A 22,112-nucleotide genomic window follows, 5' to 3' on the forward strand; every position below is an offset into this window, starting at 1 on the left:
GATTAGAAGATACAGAAACAACTCCAGACACACTCAGCCACCTCATCTTTGACAAAGGAACCAAACACCCTCACTGGAGGAAAGATAGCCTTTTTAATAAACGGTGATGGAAAAATTGGGTTTCAATTTGCCAAACATTAAAACTAGACCTATATCTCTCACCATGCACTAAACTAAAATCGAAATGGATTAAAGATCTAAATATTAAAACAGAAACACTAAACCTGCTGGAACAGAGGTTAGGTAGAACTCTTGAAGACATTTATTGGTGTGGGAAAAGATTTTATGAACAAAACCTCAGTTGCTCGTGAACTAGCACAATCAACAAGTGGGATCTCTTCTTATTAAAAAGCTTTTGCACAGCAAGAGAAACCACCAGCAGTGTCAAGAGACAACCCACAAGGGGGGAAAAAATCTTCATCTGCTGTTCCTCAGACAAAGGTCTACTTACTATCTAGAATCTATAAAGAACTTTAAAAAAATGAGACCTCCCAAATTTAAAGACCCTATCCAAAAATGGGCATCAGAAATGAACGGACATTTCTCAGACAAAGAAGTAGAAATAGCAAATAAACATATGAAACAATGTTCAATGTCGCTGATCATTCGAAAGATGCAAATGAAAACAACGCTGAGATTCCACCTCGCCCCAGAAAGAAGAGTGCTATCATGAAATCAACCAATAAGAAATGCTGGTGGGGCTGTGGGGAAAGAGGAACCCTCCTCCACTGCTGGTGGGAGTGTAGACTGGTGCAAGCACTGTGGAAATCAGTATGGAGATACCTCAAAGGACTAGGACTGGGCCCCCGCGCCCATGCCCTGCGGAGGCCGCGGGAGGCTCGCGTGACCCCAGCGCGGTACAGCATAGCCTGAGCGGGTCTGGGGGCGGTGCACTGTCCGGAGCGATTCCCGCTGAGAGGTGGCGGTGGTGCCTGCAGGCCCGAGGGACTGGGGGGCTAGGCCGCGCTGCCGTGTCCAGGGTAAAACCAAGAGAATGAAAGAAGGGCCGGGGGTTTAGCTCAGTGGTTCCAGTGCCTGCCTTGCAAGCACAAGGTCCCGAGTTCGATCCTCAGTACCAAAAAAAAAAAGAAGAAGAAGAAGTAGATAATCCTGAAAGTATAAAAGAAGAATGGGTTTGTGAAACAGGACCTGACAATCACCCGCTTAGTGATAATCGACAAAGGAATTGTGAATATTTTGTTTACAGGCTTTTTGAGGAAGCTCAGAAGATTGGAGCCAAATGCTTATCTTCCACTGAACAGAAGAAACAGGTGGATGTAAGTATAAAATTATGGAAAAATGGATTCACAGTCAACGATGATTTTAGAAGTTATTCTGACGGTGCAAGTCAGCAGTTTCTGAACGCCATCAAGAAGGGGGCATTGCCTTCAGAATTACAGGGAATTTTTGATAAGGAGAAGGTGGATATTAAAGTTGAAGGTAAGAAAAATGAAGTATATATTTCCACTAAGCCTGCATTCCACCCCTTCTCAGGGCAGGGGCACAGACTGGGAAGTGCCACACCAAAAATTGTTTCTAAAACAAAGACTAAGTTGAAAGTAAAAATAATTTATCCGCTGTTTCACTGAATAACTCAGAGCCCATCACTAATATACAGATATGGCCAGCAAATGGGAAAAGGATCATTCAAAAATTTGACATTTCTCATAGGATAAGCCACATCAAAGACTTCACTAAGAAATTCCACGTGTCTCCGAGCAGTCCACCCTTCTCCCTGGCAACAGTGCTTCCTTTTGTCAGGTCTCTGGATGAGATCCTCACTCTGGAGGAAGCGATTTGTGGAACGCTGTGATCATTCAGAGACTAGAAACACAGCTGAGCCTTTTAGAGAACTTTCCTAGTGTTGGTTTCTGAGAGACTGGAAACTGCAGAAAAGTGATGGATGCAAGTGGATGTGCAAAAGTGGGAGAAAGGAGAACTCAAATTTGCTAGACTTTTGACCTAGTGATTTTTTTTTTTTTTTTAGTACCGAAGATCGAACTCAGAACCTTGTGTTTGCCAGGCAGGTGAGTGCCACTGAGCTAAATCCCCAGCTGACCTAATGATATTTAATTCTCTCCTGATGAGGGGATTTTTTTTTTCCTCAGTACCTGGGATCAAACTCAGGACCTTGTCCTTGTAAGGAAGGCACAGCACCACTGAGCTAAATCCTGGGCCTGATGAGGGGATTTTTAATCATTACAAGTTAGGAAAGTAACATATGACTGGAAGCTGTATTTATCACAAAAGGCTACTCAGAAAAAAAATACACTTATTTTCAAATACCAGTTAATCAACATAACATATATTAACTGTATCTTTTAGAATCTTAATATGGGCTGCCCATGGTGTTGCACACCTGTAATCCCAGCACTCAGGAGCCTGAGGCAGGAGGATCATTGTGTGTTTGAGGCCAGCCTGGGCTACACAGTTCAGGGACAGCCAGGACTACACAGAGAGACCCCATCTCAAACAAGAGAATCTTCATATGTTATAAGTTAACAAAAATGTTCACAGCATTAGTTACTTAAATATCATTTCCAAACAACAGGTATTTATATAAATTTTAGCTATCTCAAGGTTCTGTTCTACTTCTAGTCTCCTGATAGCTTTTACCATGAACAGCTATAGAATTTAGTCCAATACTTTTTCTCCAACTACTGACAGGATCATATGGCTTTTTCCTTTCCTCTGTTAAAATGATGACTTTTGGGGGTGGATCTTCCAATGCTGAACCAACACTGCCATCTCTATAACAAAACCACTTTCTACATACTGCCAGATCTGACTTCTAATAGTTTGTTTTGTTAAACAAATTTCTATCTATATTCATACTTTTTTCTCCTATTATCTTTATCCAGTTTTAGGATTAGCACAATGTTGGTTTCCTAAAATGAGGGGAGAAGTGTTCCTTCTTTTTTCTGCCTTAATTGTTTGATATAATTTATCAGTTAAAATGTATATGAGCCTGCTGTTGTCATATAGGTAGGTTTTCAAGCTAGGAATATACCCTCTTTAATAGGTGCTATTCAAATTTTATATTTCCTCCAGAGTTAGTTTCATTAATTTGTCTTCCAAGGTACTTCTTTGAAGCTGTCAAATTTATTTCAAAACAGATTTTTGTAATATGCTTTCTATATCCTTTTAAATTCTGTAAAATCTGAGGTAATGTCTCCTAGATCTTGATATTGTAATTTAAAAAATGTATAATTGATATTGTGTAACAGGAAGAAAAGGTCTAAAAGAGCAGGGGAATTGGGAGGGGTAGGGGAAAGGAAAAAAGGGAAAAGAAAAAATATGAGAAAAGGAAAAAAATGGAAACAAAGTCTTTGCAAATAGGGAAGGGTGGAGGGGGTGAAGGGAGGGCAGGGGAATGGGGAAAAAATAAGAACCAAGAGACTCATGTAATGGTACAAGATCCCAATGATGAATATAACTGTATTGTATACCGAAAATGTACCAATAAAGTTAACGGGGAAAAAAAAAAGAAGCTGGGGGTGACAGGGCCAGGGCTTTAGGTCAGTGGCACCACGCCTGCCTCACAACTTCAAGGTCATAAGTTCAATCCCCAGTACCAGGAAAAAAAAAAAGGAAAGAAGCTGGGGGTGGCTGGGGGTGGGGAGAACACTTACTAACACGGGGACCAGCTAGAGAAATCCTTTATTTCTGCTTTGCCTATAAGGAACCGTAAAACAACCATTTGAGGTGCTCTAGTTTAATCAAAATCATGCAAGGAGTCTTATGAAGACTCTTAGTAAGTGTTAGTAGGTATTTTATCAGCTTATTTTTGTTGCAGTTTCCAGTTTTTATAAATGGTTAGGTAAATTTTCCACCTTCCCAAAACCCTAATTCTTGTAGATTTCGTTAGGGTTGGACCAATGCTTTCTCATGTCTCAATCTTTCTTTGTGCATTCTTTTCAGATGTACTAAACAGAAACCCTGGAGATTGAGAAGTAACAAGGAACTGTGTCATCTTCCTCTATCTGACACCAGCACCTACCTCCATGACAAACTGCCCAGAACAGGTTCCTGTCATAGTGGAGCTCTGTCCTGCAGCCAGGACTCCCACTGCCCAGATGTAGAGTGCGGCAGGCCCAAAGTAACAACCCAGCACAACACTCTGGGAAAGGCAAGGGAGAAAGATGTGCTTGTGTCAGTGATCTGCTTAGTCATTGCTTAAAATAGCGTTTTTCTGAGGCATTTCTCTCTCTCCTTTGCTAAGTGGTATGTGTGCCAAGTACTGTACTGTATCTAACCTCAGGCTCAGTTTTGATCTGATTCTAGAGGCTGTCAATCTCAACAGTGCTGGATGTTGCCTCATTCTTCAGCCTAGTCCTTTCTCTTCTCCAAACTTCTCAAACCTTCAGCTCCAACCTCTCTCTGAAATACTGAAAAAACAAGTCTAAAGCAAATTTCCCAAATTATATTCTTTAGCACATTATTCTAGAAAATGATAATACAAGTTCAGAGAAAGATCAAATACATTTGGGAAATATTGAGCAGTATATATTGTACTCTTGGAATGTCACAATAAACCATGAGAAACAAACTGAGAAACACTGCTAAAGAACACTTAACTGCGGGTGTGGTGGTACACGCATATATAATCCCTGCACTCTGGGAGGTTGAGGCAGGAGTACCACAAATTCCCACCAAAGCTGACCCTGTCTCATTAAAAAAAAAAAAAAGGAGGCCGGGGATTTAGATCAGTGGTTCCGGTGTCTGCCTCACAAGTGCAAGGTCCCGAGTTCGATCCCTGGTACAAAAAAAAAAAAAAAAGGCAAGGGATATAGCTCTACAGTTCAGTGTAAAGACTCTGAATTTAATCCTCATTTTATATATACGGTAGAGATAGAGAGATAGAGAGAGAAAGAGAAGGAGAGACAGAAACACAGAGCTGGAAACAGAGACAAAGAAGGTCACCAAGAGTTTTGGAATGGCTATTGTGCAATCCATGTTTTCCACTAACCCTCTATCACTTGTATGTACCACAAAATGCTTATTTGACATTTGGACCTTGAATGATACTCCAAGCAGGTAGACATGCTCAAATCTGAAGTAAATCACAAAAAAGCCAGATAATATGCCAAGAAGATTGATTCAGGAGCAAAGATCACAAACTTGAACGTGGTGAGCCCTTTGTAGATGTCCACAGCCAGAGTTGATCCATCATCTTTAGGAAAGAGGCCGGCATTGGGACTGCTGCTATTTTTACAGATATCCACCTAGAACACAGAGCAATTTCAGCACAACTTTTGTTGTAGAGGAAAGGATCAGAAGAGAAGAGCCGCCCTACAGATCACAAGCAAGTCCTCTAAGGGGTGGGCTGGAGGGAACCCTGATGCAGGCTGTGTGTGATGTGGACAGTCTGGGGGCAGTGTTAAGTGTAGTCTTTCTCCGCAGTCTCTCTGCATCCCCAGGACATCAAAACTCATTGCCGAGTTAGTGTGCATGACAATACATAAGACTTGGGCATTTTTATGATGACAAGTGGTGAAGTCCTTAAGAAAGCCTGAAACATGTGAGGATACTCAGACTAGAGAGCCCTCAGTTAAAGCAGAGCCAAGAGCCAGAGATCTTGTCAATGTGAAATAAATGCTGACCAAAGCTACATAGGCAAATGGAATGGGGAGGACACAGAATTTGACAAAGCAAAATCCATCCTCGTCATAGTTTCTGTTTTCTGTTGGCCAAGTTCTCCCAACTGATCCTTATCTCAAATGAGAAAACTGGCAAGCAGGTAGGCAGAACTGGACATGCAGGACACAAAGGGGAATGACAAAGAGTCAAACAGATGTAGTCACCTACATGATAGCATGAGATAAACCTTGGATCTGAGGCCAGCTCCCTTCCCAGCCAATACCTGGGACAGAAGAGACTAAGCTTGGTCAGTGCCCAGGCTGTCAGCTCTGACTGGTACACAGCTATGTAGGAGGCAGCACTGAGCCTGCAGATCCATCTCCTTGGGCTCCAAGTCATTGTATTTTCCTGTCCCGTTGCAGCTTTCATTTTACCCTCACGTGTATGGTCACCTGTGACCCTGGCTTACTCACCACCTGCTGATGGATTCTCTCGAAAAAGTGATTCAGCAAAAACTGAGATAACGGAGACGTTAACTATGAAGGAAACAAAGAGAGCAATGCAGGATTCAATGAAAAAGTATTTATTGGCTTCTCGAAGTTCCTGCTTATCATTACATTTTATCTGTCTAGATTAGAGAAAGATAGCAGGAGTCATTTCTTGACCAGTTGTGGCAAGTTCCCCTGTAATAATTCAGAAATTTAGAGTTAGCTGAAAGATTGAGGATAAACAATTGACTACATGAAAGGTAAGAGACCCAACACTCACCTAAATCCTAGTTTATTAAGCCGTTAAGAACTCCACACCCACTGAAAGCATTGCACATTCTCCATATTGGGGCCAGTGACAAAGTGACTAGAGCACTCTCAGGCACTGGGGCTGGAAGGACAACTGATCTACAAAAACAAGCTGATTTCAGTCCTAGAAAATATAAACCTAATTATAAAGGTCTCTGAAATCTCCTAGTAAATGACTATATGAGACTGACAAAAGTCAGTCTCCTTATTTGGGCTCCTTTAGTCCTGACCTTCACAAGGCTACTCAGGGTTTAGGAGCTTAAACACAAAAGCATGGTATACTTTCAGGCCTGACGAAGATCATTAGCCCCAGCTTCCCTGTCAGGTCAGTAATTCCTGGCCAATTTAGTGATAAAAACATAAAAAAAGCATCCTTAGAAATATCTTGTTCCTTGAGGGCTCTCGCACTGGTAAACTAAATTGATGCCCCTGGCACTAAAGGACTATCATGAACTATCCAGGGAGCCACTGAGACAGGGGCCTACTCACCTTGACTAAGGCAGGATGTAGGTGCGGTTTGGTGGTATGATGACAGCTCCCACGATGCCTACAACCTGCCGGAACTGTGGGGTCCGACAGCTGGAGCGGGGTGGCCTAAACATGCCCTTCAGTATCGGGCTCAGGTGGCTTGCACTGCGACATACTATGTACCAACTAGTATCCTTCACTGGCACATGAGATAGAGGGTGAACACAGTAGTGGGGGAGCCTCAGCATCCTTTATTCCTTACAACCTGTTCTTGTGCAACAGCTACTTAGGATATGAAGAATACAGAAGCATCAGAAAACCAAGAAACACAAGGGGCTTACTGCCAGGGGTCAGATAATTCAGGACTAGATATTCTAGATATTTTACATCACACTTTAGATGTACAAATAGGTTGTAGTACATAATTAATATTCTAAATAAATAAGATGACTGTTAAGGTCTTTGTTATTAGCTTTATACTAACAAATATGAAACAAACCTCAGTATGCAGAATCAGTTCTTGATTACTCACACTTTTCATGTTCACCTATGTTCATCTAAAAATCATCTGTTTGGCAGTAGTGTGTAGTGAGAGATTTGTTCATAAAAAAAACCCTTCTTGGGCCAGGGATTTAGCTCAGTGGTTTCGCTGCCTGCTGTGCAAGTGCAAGGACCCAAGTTCGATCCCTGGTACCAAAAAAAAACAACCCTTCTTGCCAAGTGCAAGATCCTGAGTTTGATCCCTGGTAACAAAAACAAACAAACAAACGAAAACCAAACCTTCTCATTCATACTTTTAGCTGATTCAGCATTTCTCTTGCAAGCCTTGGGGCAACCTGCATGATGTACTCATAGACTAAAGATAGTCTTAAATTTTAGCCAGGTCAGTAAATCAGTTTCTAATTATTGCACATGGAAAGGTGCTATTATTACAAATAATGGCACTAATTCTAGGAGTGTCTGTGTTGGGGCTGAAACCAACATATATCCAGTTTATCACCTGTAATTCATCACTGGTTTAAAACAGGAAAAGTTCAAGGTACAATTAGTATAAACCATGATGAGAAAAACTGAACCACTTTAAGATAAAAGACAAGAATAACCTTGTGGAGACAGAACCACTCCAAGTTTACAGCCCCAAATAACCTTGCAATCCCCTCCCTAACTTTTTCCAGGATGTTTTAGTGTCAGGATGGTCAATTTGGGTAACCAGAAGTCTGGACCGGAAAGCACTAGAATATCTAGTCATTTCTGAGCTAGGAATCCCTGCAGGTCTTCTTGCATATAAGTCTTTGCTATAGATTATATTCCTTCAAAATTAGCCCAGAGCTGAATTGGCTTTTTGTTGATACACATAGTACATTTAAAACACACTAGCATTATTACTGTGTTTACAATAAAAGGCTAAACCTAAAAACAAACCCTTAAAAAAAAAAAAAAGGCTAATGAACAGCCTATAACATTTGCCTCATACCCAAATGTGAGGTCCATAACAGTGATGAGAAAACCAAAAAATGCTTCTAGCTTCCACAATCCCAAAGGGAAAATGCAACTGTGATCTCACTGTAGCCACATGATTAAAAGTATCTCCTTTGGTTGACTCCTCCATTCCCACTTTCCTTGCCAAATTTGTCCAAAGAGAGAAATACAAAAGTATCTATGATAATAATGAGAATTCCACCCCATAGAGGAACCCTAGATTAGAAATGAGACATGCAAATAAAAGGAAACACTGAAAAACACTCTTTTCCTGACTGCTATCCTAATTTGGAACTCTGAGAGAATCTGGGATTGGGGGAGGCAGGACACTGGCAGGAAGCCAGACCTTGGGTAACTGAAGATCATAGCACCAACTTGGGCTGAGGATACAGCTCAGAGGTAGAACACTTGCATAGTATGTGCTAGGCCATGAATTGACTCCCCAGAGCACTGCCAAGACAGGGCAAGGGGAGTTAGATATTTAAGTTTTGGGGATTTAGCTCAATGATAAAGTGCTTATTTAGTACCCATGAGGCCCTGGGTTCAATACCGTGTACCAAAAAAAAAAATATCAAACAGCAGAGCATGAACTTAATTACACTCAAACTCCAACTTAAAGTCTACAATATCAGAGATTCGGACACCAAGCTGAAAAATAAGATCTTATCCTCAAGAAACTCACTACCTAGTGGGATAAACTGACATAAATAAATAATTTTAATACACTCTATAGTAAAAGGCATATATAATCCAGCATGGGACTGGAAGATGGACAAACTACATGTTCTGGTAGAGAAGAAGTCGTTCAAGAAAGACTCCATAGGGCCAGGGATATAGCTTGGCGGTGAAGTGCCTGCCTGGCAAGCAGAGAGGCCCTGAGTTCTATTCCCAGGACCGCCCCCCCCCCAAAAAGGGCTCCATAGAACAAATAGTACTTGAATCTTGAAAATTAAAAATGATTTGGGTTTTCATTTTACCTTTGCTTTGAAATCCAGGAAAACACTGACAAATCCCTCACCTTGTGGACAGGAGACTGATGGTGATGGCTAAGGCAATGACAATAACTTCCTGTGCATTTAAGCCAACGATAGCCAACTCCACCATCAGCCACAGCTGACTTGTGGGACCTACACAGCAAAGCTGTGGTTCTGATTGTTCACTTCTTCCTCTGATTATCTAGTTCCAATTAGTCAGAGCCTCCTCTGTCACTTGGCACATACCATGGACCATCCTTCGTAAGCCCCCGGACTAGAAAGGAAGTGCCAGAGCTTGGCCCCACTCTGCATTCCACTGCACGGCAGCCCCAGATAGTCCTGTCAGTGAGAGAGTCCATGAGCCAAGGTCAAGGTGACAACTGACCTTACTTTTTTCTCCTTCCTTTGAATGCAAGAGAGGAACAGAATTTCTGCTAATTTCCACTTAATTTCTTGCCTAAAGACAATCCTAAGAGTTTTAGAGGAGACTATGCCAGTATGGTCAAAGTAGGGGTCAAGAAAGAATAGGAAATGATGACAAAAGAAAACTTCTATCCTAACCATACCTGAAATAACAAAACAAATATGAAAAGACTTGGTTCATCTTTTCCTTGGGTGGAGGTCATCTTTAATATAATACTAACATGCATGAAAGGGGAAAAAAAGATGAAAGGTGAAAAGACTTAGGGTAAAGCTGTTGTGTGGCATACAGTAAAGTAGGAAACTAATTTGGACACTAGCTGAAAGACAAATTTAGTTAGTGCTGGCTTGCTGAAGCAAAAAAGAAAAATAAGAAAAACACTGCCAGGTATCTCCTTTTCAAAAAATTTTTTGTGTGTATGGTTCTGAAGATAGCACCCAGGTCTTCTCTACCACTGAGTTGCATGCCCAACCTTTCATTTTTATTTTGAAACAGAGTATCCCTATGCTTTCTAAATCCTCCTGTCTCAGCCTCCTAAGTATCGGGAGTATGGGCATGTACCACCATGCCTAGAAAAAATAGACAACTTGACACACATGAAGAGAAGCTAGAATAAATTATAAATTACTGTTGGTTTTTCCAAAATAGGTAAGACTACTTCATGCCACAGATAAGTAAAAAGATTAAACATTTAGGGCATACCTCAGTTAGGTCACTATCTTACCCAAAGATGAAGCTCAGTTAAAAATGTTATCTAGAGCCTGAGACTGTACTCCATGGTACAGTGCTTGCATAGCATATGAGGGACCTGTATATAATCCCCGGAACAATGAGGAACAAAAAGGACTCATACATAGTATTCATTCCTGCTTCATGTGGGAATAGAAAGAAATATTCAGAAGGAGGCTGATCATTGTGATGCATGCCTGTAATCCCAGCACTCTGGGAGCTGGGGAAGAAGAATCCCAACTTCAAGCTCAGTCTGGCAATTTAGCAAAAAAAAAAAAAGACCCAAGAATGTAGTCCAGGGCCTTTGCCCTGGGTTCAATCCCTAGTAGTGCTCCTCCCACCAAAAAAAAAAAAATCCACAAGGAAGCTTTGTAGTAAAAGGAAAAACACGGTTTTCAAAGTGATGGCAAAGACAAACAAAAAAGAAGATACAGTATATCTAATACAAACTGATATAGTAACATGAATATATGTATAAAAGTCTTTGAAGAGAACAATCCCTCCCTCATGGATGGGCTGGGCATTGGCAGATGCCAGAAGGTAGAGTGTATTTACTCACACAGAATTTCTCTAAGGAAACCTTATGGGAAAAAAGTGAATCTCAAGCGAGGTTTGGGAAGAAGGGGAAAACGGCTTGGCAGCAAGAGGGACAGATTTCCCTTGGTCCTCCCAGGCTTCAGGGCCACTAACCCCAAGTCCCCCAACGTCAGTATACAGTAGGGTCAGCACACATGGGCTGACACACAGATTCCCCTGGGAGGGGGAGAGACACAAAGAGGACAGCACGCGGCTCACCTTGGGATACTGACGGTGACAAACTTCAGCAAGGTGCAGCCCGGTGACCACTCCCAGTCTAGCTGCAAGGCGCTGGAGCAGCAGCCCTACAATGGTGGCCAAAAGAAGGACCCAGAGCAACTGAGAAGAAAAAAATCCCCAACCCCATAACACTCATTAGACAACTGGGTTTTTGTTTGGTCGTTTGATATTGCAAATGGGAAACACAACATGAAGGAAAAGCCCAGGTCAGGAATGCAATGACCCAACTTCAGAATCACATTCTATACATGACCGACTAGGCACCTTGTACCTTTCTGAGCCTCACTTTCTCTAATCTGCAATTTCTCCTTTGTTCAAGAAAACTATGTGGATAAAACAAAATGAAAAACCAAATAGGAAGTATTATTTACATAATTGTCAGTGAGGTACAGTTTTTCCTGGAACAATAATGCAGGAGTGGAGGGTTAAGGGCATGAAACCCTATGAAGTTGAAAAGTTTGCCGTGCTCCTCTGCCATGCCACCCTGCCTGGGGCCAGTCGACTATGGACTGAAACCTTTACAAACTGAGCTGAAATAAAACTCTCCTCCTTTAACTTGTGCTTGTCCAGTATTTTGTCCCAGCAATGAAAAAGTAAGTAAGACAGCGACCATTCACTGTGCAAATGGAATAAGAGCACCATAGCTGAATAAAGAAAACATGAAATTCTTACTTTCCTGATTTAAAAAAGCTCACTGATGCCACTTTGCAACTGTATCCAAGGCCTCATCTTCCTGAATAGTCTATGTATTCTGATTTCAAAAATTAAGTCTTGGATTGGCTGCCAAAATTGGACCAGAAGCTGTCGAGCTTGAGTCTAGAAGATCTGTACAGGCTTTTTCTAGGCAACAGTGTCCTGTCCAAGAAACTGTCACTAACCTCCTCCTCAGGAATGGCAGCCTTCTTGTCAGAGTAGGTATATTGGGCTCCTCTACTATAGGCAGAGCCAATGGCACTATGAGTGGCTGAGTCCCAAAGCTCTCTAGAGTATCATCTGAATTAACACATTTGAGAAGAAATCAATGAAAATGAACAAAATACACTAACAATTCAACCTCAGTAATACTGACAGTAAATGTCTCTAATACCTACGAGACCAACCTGACTCTAGCTCTATTTATTTTGTTTTTGCAGTGTGATGAATGGCCTTGGAGCCTCCCACAAACTCAGCAAGTACTCTACCACTGAGCTATGCCCCTAGCCCCCTCATTTATTTTATTGGTGTATTTATCATTATTAATTGTGAGATGGAATCCCATTCTGCTGCCTAGCCTGGCCCAGAACTCCTGGGCTCAAGCAATGCTCCTGCCTCAGTCTCCCGAGTACGTAGTTGGAGCTACAGTATTACTATACAGGTATGCACCCTCACACTCAACTCAAATTCATCTTTATTTACATTTTAATTAATTTATTTTTTAATTAGGTAATGTATTCACATGGTTAAAAATTCAAATACAAAAAAGCCACTACTATATGTGCTCCTTCTCCCCTCTCTTCCCAATCACTAAGGTCTAGATCAGTTTTAACACTAATTTCACAATAGTTTTCCTACTCCACACTTCTATTACCTACTTAGTAATTTTAAAAATCAGAATACTACAACAATTCAGGTTACGTGATGCTTTAGGAAAACCACCAAGGAGGAACACTTTGGATTCTGACTAAGACCTACAGTGAAAGGCCACTGGTCACTGGATATTTTATTGCTCCATATGCATCTGGAACATCACTCTGGAGGTCACGAAGCCAGGTTGGGAACAAGTCTGTCCTTGTAAGGATTATTACTACAGAAACATGAAACTAATAGTGGTTCAACTCTGTGCTAAAAATGAGATACTAGGCAGGCCTCAGGCCTCTGTAATAATAAATCAATATTCATCTACATCCTAAGTCACAAAAGGTGACTTCTGAATGAAGTTGTTGGAACAGATACCAAGAGAAAACATGATAAATTTCTACTGCTACTATAAGCCAAATTCGAAATAAAAATTAGACAATAAGAAAAAGATATAAATTACCACCTGCCATCTTCTGTTCAGGACCCAACACCATGGTGGGCACCTGAGGGCCCATGTTCTTAGAATAAGAGTCTGGAAAGAAGAAAAGGGAAAAGAATTAGCAAGAACGAACCAATAAGTTCAGAGCAAGTATTCTGTTACTCTGTATGACTTGTAGCCAATTTACTCTTCCCTCTGGGTCTGTTTTGTAGGTAGCAAAGAATTAGGCCAGCAAACAGCAGTGGGGAACCAACTGGGTGTGCTTTATCAGAAAAAACAAAGAAATGCCCTTGCTAGCTGAGAAGAGCTCTAGGGAGGACCCTGCAGAGCTACCTAAATCTAGGGGCTTCCATGCAGCCTTTGATGGACGATATTGGCAGGCGCCCTGAAGGGTCAGTTTGTCACTGATGGGAGCCCTCTGGGTTCTTCCCGAACTCGGCAGGAGTGTGAAAGTGAAGGCATGCCAGTACCACTGTTCTTAGGCTTTTGTTGTGAGGAAAACAGATTTTATTAGTCTTTTGTCTTTTTTGCACCCTAATTGGGACTTTGTCCCTTGTACTCCAATTTTTTGAGGCTTATTTTGGTTTATTTAGGCCTTTGCCCTTACCTGACATCATTCCTCTATCTCTTGGTCTCAGACAGAACTCTTAACTATATGAAAAGATTTCTATTGAATTAAACTACAATAAAAATAATTACAACTTTCAGAATATGAATGAGATATTTAACAAAAATAAGGAAGTCATAATCACTCATGTGTGGCGGGGGGTGTGTGTGTGTGCTGGAACTAGGAATTTAACCCAAGGCCTTTACATAAGCTACATCCCCAGTGCTTTGTTCTTTGAGACAGGGTCTAAGTCACAGTATTGCCCAGGTAGGACTCAAACTTGCAATTCTCCTGCCTCAGCCTCCCAAAGTGCTGGAATTATGGGTGTACACCACGCCCAGCTTCTTAATCACATTTTTGATGGCAAGACTTTAAAACCAATTACAGCAAAAGGATTTTAGTGATATAGGCAAATCTTTCTTTTTTTAAAACAGAGCCTAAGTGGCCCAGGATGGAATAATTTTTGCTCCAAATTGAAGCAAAAGGTATTTTAGTGATATAGAAAAACCTTTTTAATAAGTATTCAGAATTCAAGTGTAGTAACTAGTTTATTCCATTTCTTATCAACAGATGTAAACTGCTTTTCAAGATAAAACTGCCAATAAAAGGGCTAGGGATTTAGCTCAGTGGTACTGTTGCCTGCCTTGCAAGCACAAGGTCTTGAGTTTGAACCCCAGTACCAAAAAAAAAAAAAAACCCTGCCAATAAAAGTACAGTTTCTGTCTAAAATTCCAAAGTCTGAGTTTATCTTTTGATTCAGCAATTCTACTCCTAAAAGCAAATCCTAAATAAAAACGCAAGGAAATACATACAAGAATGTTTCCTACAACATTGTTTATAATTTCAGAAGAGTGAAAAAACCCTGGATACTAGTAAGGAACTGATTGATGAAACTGCATATTCACAGGGCAGAATACCAGGTACCCATTATAAATAAGCTAGATCTGTATGTGTTGATAGGAAATGATCTGTAAGATATGTTGTCAAGTGAAAACACGTACTTATTAAACACTATGCCACCATGTATGTAACAAAATGAAGAACAGGGAAGAGGACATGCACATTATACATGCAGACCATGGCCAAAGAATACACTCAAAAGTGACAGTAAAGACTGTGCCTAAGAAAAGGAAGTGAGGACCACAAACGAGGTCAAGTGAAAGGAAGACTTGGGTTTTGTTTGTTTTCGTTGCTGCTTTTGGTAGAGCCCGGAACCTTGGCACTGAGCTATATTCTCAGCCTTTTTTTTTTTTTTTTGGTACCAGGGATGGAACTCGGGTCCTTGCACTTGCACAGCAGGTGGCAAAACCACTGAGCTAAATCCCTGGCCCCCCTCTTTTTAATTTTATAGTTTGCAACAAAGTTGCTAAGTCACCTGGGCTAGGCTCCAAACCTCTGCCACACTGTCCTGGACTGCTGGGATTACAGTCACACACCACTAGACCCAGCTGACTTCTTACTGGCGTGTAACTGAGCAATTTAGTGAGATTATGTCTCCAAAAAAAAGTTTTACAGGTACCTGTATTATTTACTTATTCTATGTGGTCCTAAGGCTCAAACCCAGGGCCTTAGAATGCTAAGCACACTCCCCAGCCCTTATTCAGTCTTTTTAAAACATAAAGTTTATATAGATTCTTTCAGCTTATGAGAGAAATGAACACTTTGGGGATGTGCAGTTGGACTCTCTGTTAACGTTTCCTCAACATTGGGGATGATCAGAGATCTGCAGCTGTCTACCCAGCAGGCAGTTACTGCCTTAAGCTTAAATTAGGATATGTTTAGTGTGAAAATAGCCATTCAAATTGTTAGACCCAGCGAGACAGAACCAACCAGAGACCGATATTAAATCCACATAGGAGTTTATTACCGGCTGGGACCCGAGCCGAGCATTGGACTCAAGCCCCAACGGGGGGTGGGGGGTGGGGGTGGGTGGGGGGGAAACAAACATGTTTTATACACCTTTGAGGCCAACAGTTTCTAGGCCCCCCTATGGGATAGAACTAGCAAAACAAGCAAAAGTTACAGAAGCAGAAAGTCCTGCTGTTAGAACATTTGTAAAACAATAGTTGATTAATTGTTATTTCTAAAGGGACTTTTTAAGGGGAGGAGGTTTCTAAGCTTCCTCCTTCTGAGTTCCTCTAAAGGACAGGCAGGTGGGTCAAGCAGCAATATGGAGTCTGTCTTGCTAACTCGGGTCCTTCACAAATTATGAAATTAGTTTCACTTGAATGCAGAAAACAGAAGCCCCCTTCTCAGGGAAGCATTTTCTGGCTCCCTAACTTGGTTTAAGTGACCCTTCCCCAAACTCCCCTAGGCACTAACTGCTTAGTACCACTGTCTTACTCTTATCACTTGGTTCTTGAAAATACCATATGTGTTCTCTGGTACTATTCTGGCAACTCTTCTGTTTGAAATTCTACAAAAATTAAATTACCCTAAAAAACACACACTAGGTATAATAAGCTCTAACATCTAATTGACAATAATTCTTGGTGTTGTTAGCCTTTAGAAGAACCTTGAAAGAACAATTGGAATAGCCCAAATCTCTTTAAAAAACTGTCACCAACCTATGTCTCTCTCCATGCATTAAACCAAAATAAAAATGGATCAAAGATCTAACTATTAAAACAGAAACGCTGAATCTGCTGGAAGAGAGAATAGGTAGAATGCCTGAGGACATACATGTAGGCAAACACTTCATGAACAAAACCCTAACCACATGGGAAATACTACAAAGAATCAACAACTGGGATCTCATCTTATTAAAAAGGTTTTGCCCAGCAAAAGAAATCACCAACAGAGTGAAAAGTAACCCACAGAGCGGGGAAAAAATTAGCCAGTGGTTCCTCAAAGGACTAATATCTAGAATATTATAAAGAATTGAAAAAAATTAGGCCCCTCAAATTTAAAGACCCAATCCAAAAATGGGCATCTGAGATGAATATATATACTTCTCAGATGAAGTAGAAACAGCAAATAAATACATGAAAAAATGTTCAACATTACTAGTCATTTGAGAGATGCAAATTAAAACAAGGCTGAGATTCCATCTCACTCCAGAAAGAATGGCTATCACCAAGAAATCAACCAATAACAAATGCTGGCGGGGCTGGGGGAAAAAGGAACCCTTCTCCACTGCTGGTGGGAGTATAGACTGATGCAACCACTGTGGAAATCAGTGTGGAGATTCTCAAAAAATTAGGATGAGAGCTCCCATTTGACCCAGCTATTCTCCTTCCAGGCATCTTCCCCAAAGAATTAAAAGCATCATACCACAGCAATATATACACACCAATGTTTATAGCAGCACAGTTTGTAACAACTAAACCTTGGAAACAACCCAAATGCCCATCAACTGATGAATGGATAAAAAAGATGTGGGTTTTTTTTTATAATGGAGTACTATCAGCCATAAAGAAGAAAAAACTTGAGACATTTCTAGGTAAATGGATAAATCTTGAATTGATACTCTTAAGTGAAATAAATCCAACACGTGTGTAAATATCACATTGTCTCTCTGGTGTGAAAAAGGGAAAGTGTAAATAAGGACCAAAATGTATAATAGATATTGTGAAATAGGAAGAAATTGTTCAAAATTATACTGAGTGTGAGATATTTTATTAATAGTTAAAATGTTTTATGCAAAAAAGGTATAGTAGTATTAGGAAATGAGTTGAGAAATAGATTAGCAATTGAAAATATATTAAGATCATGATACACAGTGTACTTACCATTGTAATTTTTAATTTATTTTCTTATGAAAAATTATTTTTTCATAGAATTGTTTTTATATTTTCTTTATTAATATCTACTTGTATTACATTAAATTTTTTAAAAAGCTGCCCCCAAGAGCAATCAGAATATAGAACATTAAAACACATACAGTTTAGAGCCAGGGATTTAGCTCAGTGGTTTCGTCACCTGCTGTGCAAGCTCAAGAACCCAAGTTCAATCCCTGGTACAAAAAAAACCAAAAACCACATACAGTTTAAATGTACATTTTCCCCTATGATTAAAAAATAATTCGACATAATGTGTTTTCTTATGAAATTCCCCTATAGAGAGAAAAGACACCTAAAACCATTTCACTGATTTTGCAGCTGAAATGGTCTCCCTAAAATCAATTAAAAGGAAGTAGGTGTGGTGGCAGACACCTGTAATCCCAGGTATTTGGGAAGCTGAGGTAAGAGGATCACAACTTTAAGCACAACCTGTTCAAACTAAGCAACTTAGTGAGACTAAGGGGCTGGGGACACAGCTCAGGGTGAAGTCCCTCAGTTTAATGCCCAGTACCACCAAAGTGATGAAGATGATGATGATGACGACTTCGGCGATGGGAAGGTTTGGAGAAGAATGTTTTTAAACACAGTCCTTTAATCTTTTCCCTCACTTTCCACATTGCAATAAAATTAAGGACAGCATTAAATAGGAAAGGAACTTTCATAAGAGCAATTGAAAAAGAGTTTGCATGAAGTAACTAATACATAAATGTGACTTGGAATGTTTAAAGCTAAATGGTAAAGTACCTCTTCCTCTTGATGCTTTCCTCAGGTACTGTTCAGTACCAGACAAGCTCGTGACAAAGTAGAAATTGTCAGATGTGCAGGTTGAGGTTAGAAAAAGGGATACTCAAGTGTTTTATTAGAAAACAAAGAATTGATTTTTTAAAATTCAATTTTTCCTAAAGAAAGGTAACCATTTCAGATCCTGCCAGGATTCTCTTCTTTTAAAAGTCTACTTTCAGGCCCAGGGATTTAGCTCAGTGGTTCCAATGTCTGCCTCGAAAGTGCAAGGTCCCGAGTTCGATCCCCAGTACCAAAAAAACAAAAAAATGCCAATCAGAAGTCTAGTGTGCAAAAATATACTTATTTTAAAAAAAAAGAAGTACTGATCTTTTTTTTTGGTACCGGGGATCGAACTTGGGTCCTTGTGCTTGTGTAGCAGGCGGCGAAACCACTGAGCTAAATCCCTTGCAAAGTACTGGTCTTTTAAACAAAAGTATGATTTAGGGCTGGGGATGTAGCTCAGTGCCACAGTGCCTACCTGGCAAGCACAAGCTGAGTTCAATTCCCAGTACCCCCCCAATTACATATATATATATATATATATATATATATATATATATATATACACACACACACACAAACATATATATTATATATGTATATATGTGATTTTTTTTTTTTCAGCAACCAGAGACTTCAGAATGGAAGGGCTTGGTACCCACTACCTAGAACTTTTCTTTTTCTCAGTTCAGGGCCTTTGAGCTTACAAACCTCCTGACTGCTCACATGTCAGAGTCATTAAAGTCTTACTTCCAGTGCCTATATCTTGGTCCTTTGTTGCTCCCAACTGTTAGCCTGAGAGCTTCCGGCACACTTCCTTCTAACAAGACTTTACAGTGCCACGTTTCCCTTTGGGAGACAAATCTGGTCTCTTGCACTGACACCTCTATCCTGGACAAAATCTCAAGTTCCATGAACAATTTCATAGACTTTTCTCTATTAGAAGAAGAGAATCCCTTATTATAAATTTCAAACCAGGTAGGATTGCACACACCTGTAATCCCAGATACTCACCATGCTGAGGCAGAAAGAATGCAAATTTGAGGACTGCATAGCAAGGTCAAAGTTAGCCTGGAGTGTATAATGAGACCTGGCATTAAGAAAAAATTATATGTAAAAACAGACAACATATACTACAAGATTCTCCAGTCTTTTTTTTTTTTTTTTTTGGTAGTGGGGATTAAACTCGGGTACTTGTGCTTGCACAGCAGGCGGTGAAACCACTGAGCTAAATCCCCAGCCCCTGATTCTCCAGTCTTATATGTGTCTCCTTCTGCTCTTGGAATCTGACAAAATTTTAATAGCTAATTTGTAGCCTTCTCCTTTCTTTACCTAGGAGTTTTAACAAATACCAGATTACTAGAGCTGAGACCAAAACAAATAAGAACCCCATACAAGAACTACCAGCACAGAGCACAAGAATGAGAACCCTAATTTCCAAACGTATATCTTTACTGGAAACTTTGTCCTTACATTAGAAATTGTAAATTATTCTCACCTAAATGTAAGAGGAATTTAAATAAGTGTATTTTTGTCATTCCTGGTCAATTTTGATAATGACATTATTAGGGCCACAACCTTCCCTTCAGCTTCAAACACTCAACACCTTAGAGGCACAACTCCCTCCCTTCCTCATTCAAGCACACGTTGTAGAGAGCTTTCAAAAGCACTTTCCTCCACTCTCTCCAGGCCACAGCCAATTTTCAAGCCTGAAGAACTGCTACTCTGTGATAGTCCAAAGCTAAATAACTAAACTTACACCATCTGTACTTCAGCCAAATCTGGGGGGCACGCTGTTGCAGCAAATGGTACTCTCTTTCAGAAAGTCAGCTTCTTATTTTGTGATCACTTCCTAATAATACCACAGTGGCTTCTTTGCAAAGGAAGAATGGGAAGACAAAACAGTCTTCCACTGGAGTCACCCAGACAGCACCGGGAGAAACTGAGAGGGATTTTTAAGCCCATAGAAAGGGAATCAACTGTCCACAGACAATTATATATATGGGGAGGGTGACGAGACAAAAAATAAAGATGTTGGATTCAGCAGGAGACACCCAACCTCTTTGGGCTGAGTGTCAAACCACAAAGATCCTGCTTTGCGGACACCGGTCTTTAACCTTCACTTCCCCGAGTCAAAAATGAACCAAAGCTGCTTACGAGCTCTGGAGAGTAATGCGAGGGACCACACTGATTTCCTAGCAGAAGGAACATTAGATTCCTACCAAGCTTCCCTATTCCTTAACAGGAAGTGCTGCCAGGCTGCTCAGAAATTCCCCCTTCTGAGTCCCACAGCCATTCGGGAAACATGACAAACCAACTATGCTGCAATCATAGCCTTTTTGGTACTGTGTCCAAACTAAACTGCCCAAGCCAAGTAGGACTGGAAATGAAGTATCCCCCTATGAAAAAAGAGAGCCAACGTGGTTCTCAGGTTTCACTTACCCACACAGCTCAGAGGGAATGAATGACTTAGCATAAGGATACTTTGCAACCTTATTTAATAAAACACCCAGCAGAAAGCCTCTAGGCACACGTAATTACACTGCACCTTCAGGTCAAGTGAATGATGTGATAAAACACAGGCCTGCACGCTCACTGGCAATAGGCTAAGGACTTCTGAGCAAGGGATAAGTAATAAGGTCATAATCCTGCAGTTCTGAATTTCTAGGGGGAAAGAAGGCCAGCGAAGGTAATAGTAATCAAACTGCTACATACTGGAAACTATTCCAGGCACTCTACATATTTTATCTAAAACTCACCAACAGCCTTGTAAGACTGGTATCATCAATCCCATTTTAAGTATGTGGAACAAAGAACAAAGAGGCTAAGCAACTTGCAGGAAGGTTTACACAGCCAAGAAGTGATGCAAACTGGTCAGGCTTCAGATGCCACAGAATTCAAGGTAAGCATAGCTTCCCTGGGTTTCACCAACATTCTCTCAAATCATGGCCAGCGCAAGTCCCCAGAAGCCCAGCTCTCCTTCCATATGCTTGCTTTTGCTTTCCACCTCAAAGAGATGTCACATCCTGTAACTCACAATACCCCTTTGAAAGCAGTGGTCACTATGAGAATACTGTGTCTTCATTTTACATGGAGGAAACTCAAACCGGGGTTCACAGTGGTATATGCCTTTAAACTCAGTATGCTGAGGCAGGAGGATTATGAGTTAGAGCCATCTTGGGCGACATATGGAAACCCTGTCTCCAAAAAAACAGGAAGAAAAAGAAAAAAGCCAGTGTACTCCCACTCCCACCCCACATATTGTAATAAGTCCCTACCGAGAAATATGGTTTTCCTGAAGCCTGGAATCTACAGCGGCCCTGCGAGCTGCAGAAACAGTTCTTAAAGCAATCTACACACCAATACTGATAGCCTGCCCTGGTTCCTCCCCTGAAAAATGTTCCACGGGTGTTGGCTGGATTCAGTTTTTTGTTGCAGTGGGCGGTGGGAGGCCCCAGGCTCCGCCTAAAAAAGTAGTGGCAAGAGACCTTGTCCAGTGCCGTGGCGTCGCTGCGGGTCTGCGCACCCTGGACCAAGGGTCCTGACAGGTCCAGCTCGGCCTGGGCCATTTTTCCCAGGCCGCGACAGGAGAGGGGCGAGGCCCCGTGACCCCAGACCCCACTCCCTTCCCCAGTTCCCGGCGCCCTCCTCTCGGTCTTCCTTTGAATAAAGCGGCTCCA

The 22,112-nt window shown here is 41.0% G+C and overlaps 1 protein-coding gene and 1 pseudogene across 9 annotated transcripts in view; one reads left to right on the forward strand and one right to left on the reverse strand.

The window, feature by feature from the left end:
* Positions 1–22,112, reverse strand: part of LOC101725233 (natural resistance-associated macrophage protein 2-like) — a 96,020-nt gene that overhangs the window by 72,729 nt on the left and 1,179 nt on the right. For 3 of the 9 annotated variants that reach the window (XM_087200158.1, XM_087200156.1, XM_087200157.1), the window contains exons 2-4: positions 19,447–19,522; positions 13,282–13,353; positions 11,244–11,363 (exon numbers count right to left, since the gene is read on the reverse strand). In XM_087200158.1, coding sequence (XP_087056284.1) covers positions 11,244–11,363; positions 13,282–13,353; positions 19,447–19,485 — 231 coding nt within the window. In that variant the 5' untranslated portion in view covers positions 19,486–19,522. Of the gene's footprint in view, positions 1–6,147; positions 6,264–6,348; positions 6,477–6,866; positions 12,258–13,281; positions 13,354–19,446; positions 19,523–22,112 lie in introns of those variants that run through there. The other 6 variants (XR_015446961.1, XR_015446962.1, XR_015446960.1 and 3 more) reach the window with 6 other exon arrangements.
* Positions 1,086–1,862, forward strand: LOC101705116 (UBX domain-containing protein 2A pseudogene; annotated as a pseudogene).

The sequence above is a fragment of the Heterocephalus glaber genome, unplaced genomic scaffold (genome assembly GCF_053883595.1).
Source record: "Heterocephalus glaber isolate CG9 unplaced genomic scaffold, H.glaber_assembly_v1.0 deba00001733, whole genome shotgun sequence".
NCBI lineage: Eukaryota > Metazoa > Chordata > Mammalia > Rodentia > Bathyergidae > Heterocephalus > Heterocephalus glaber.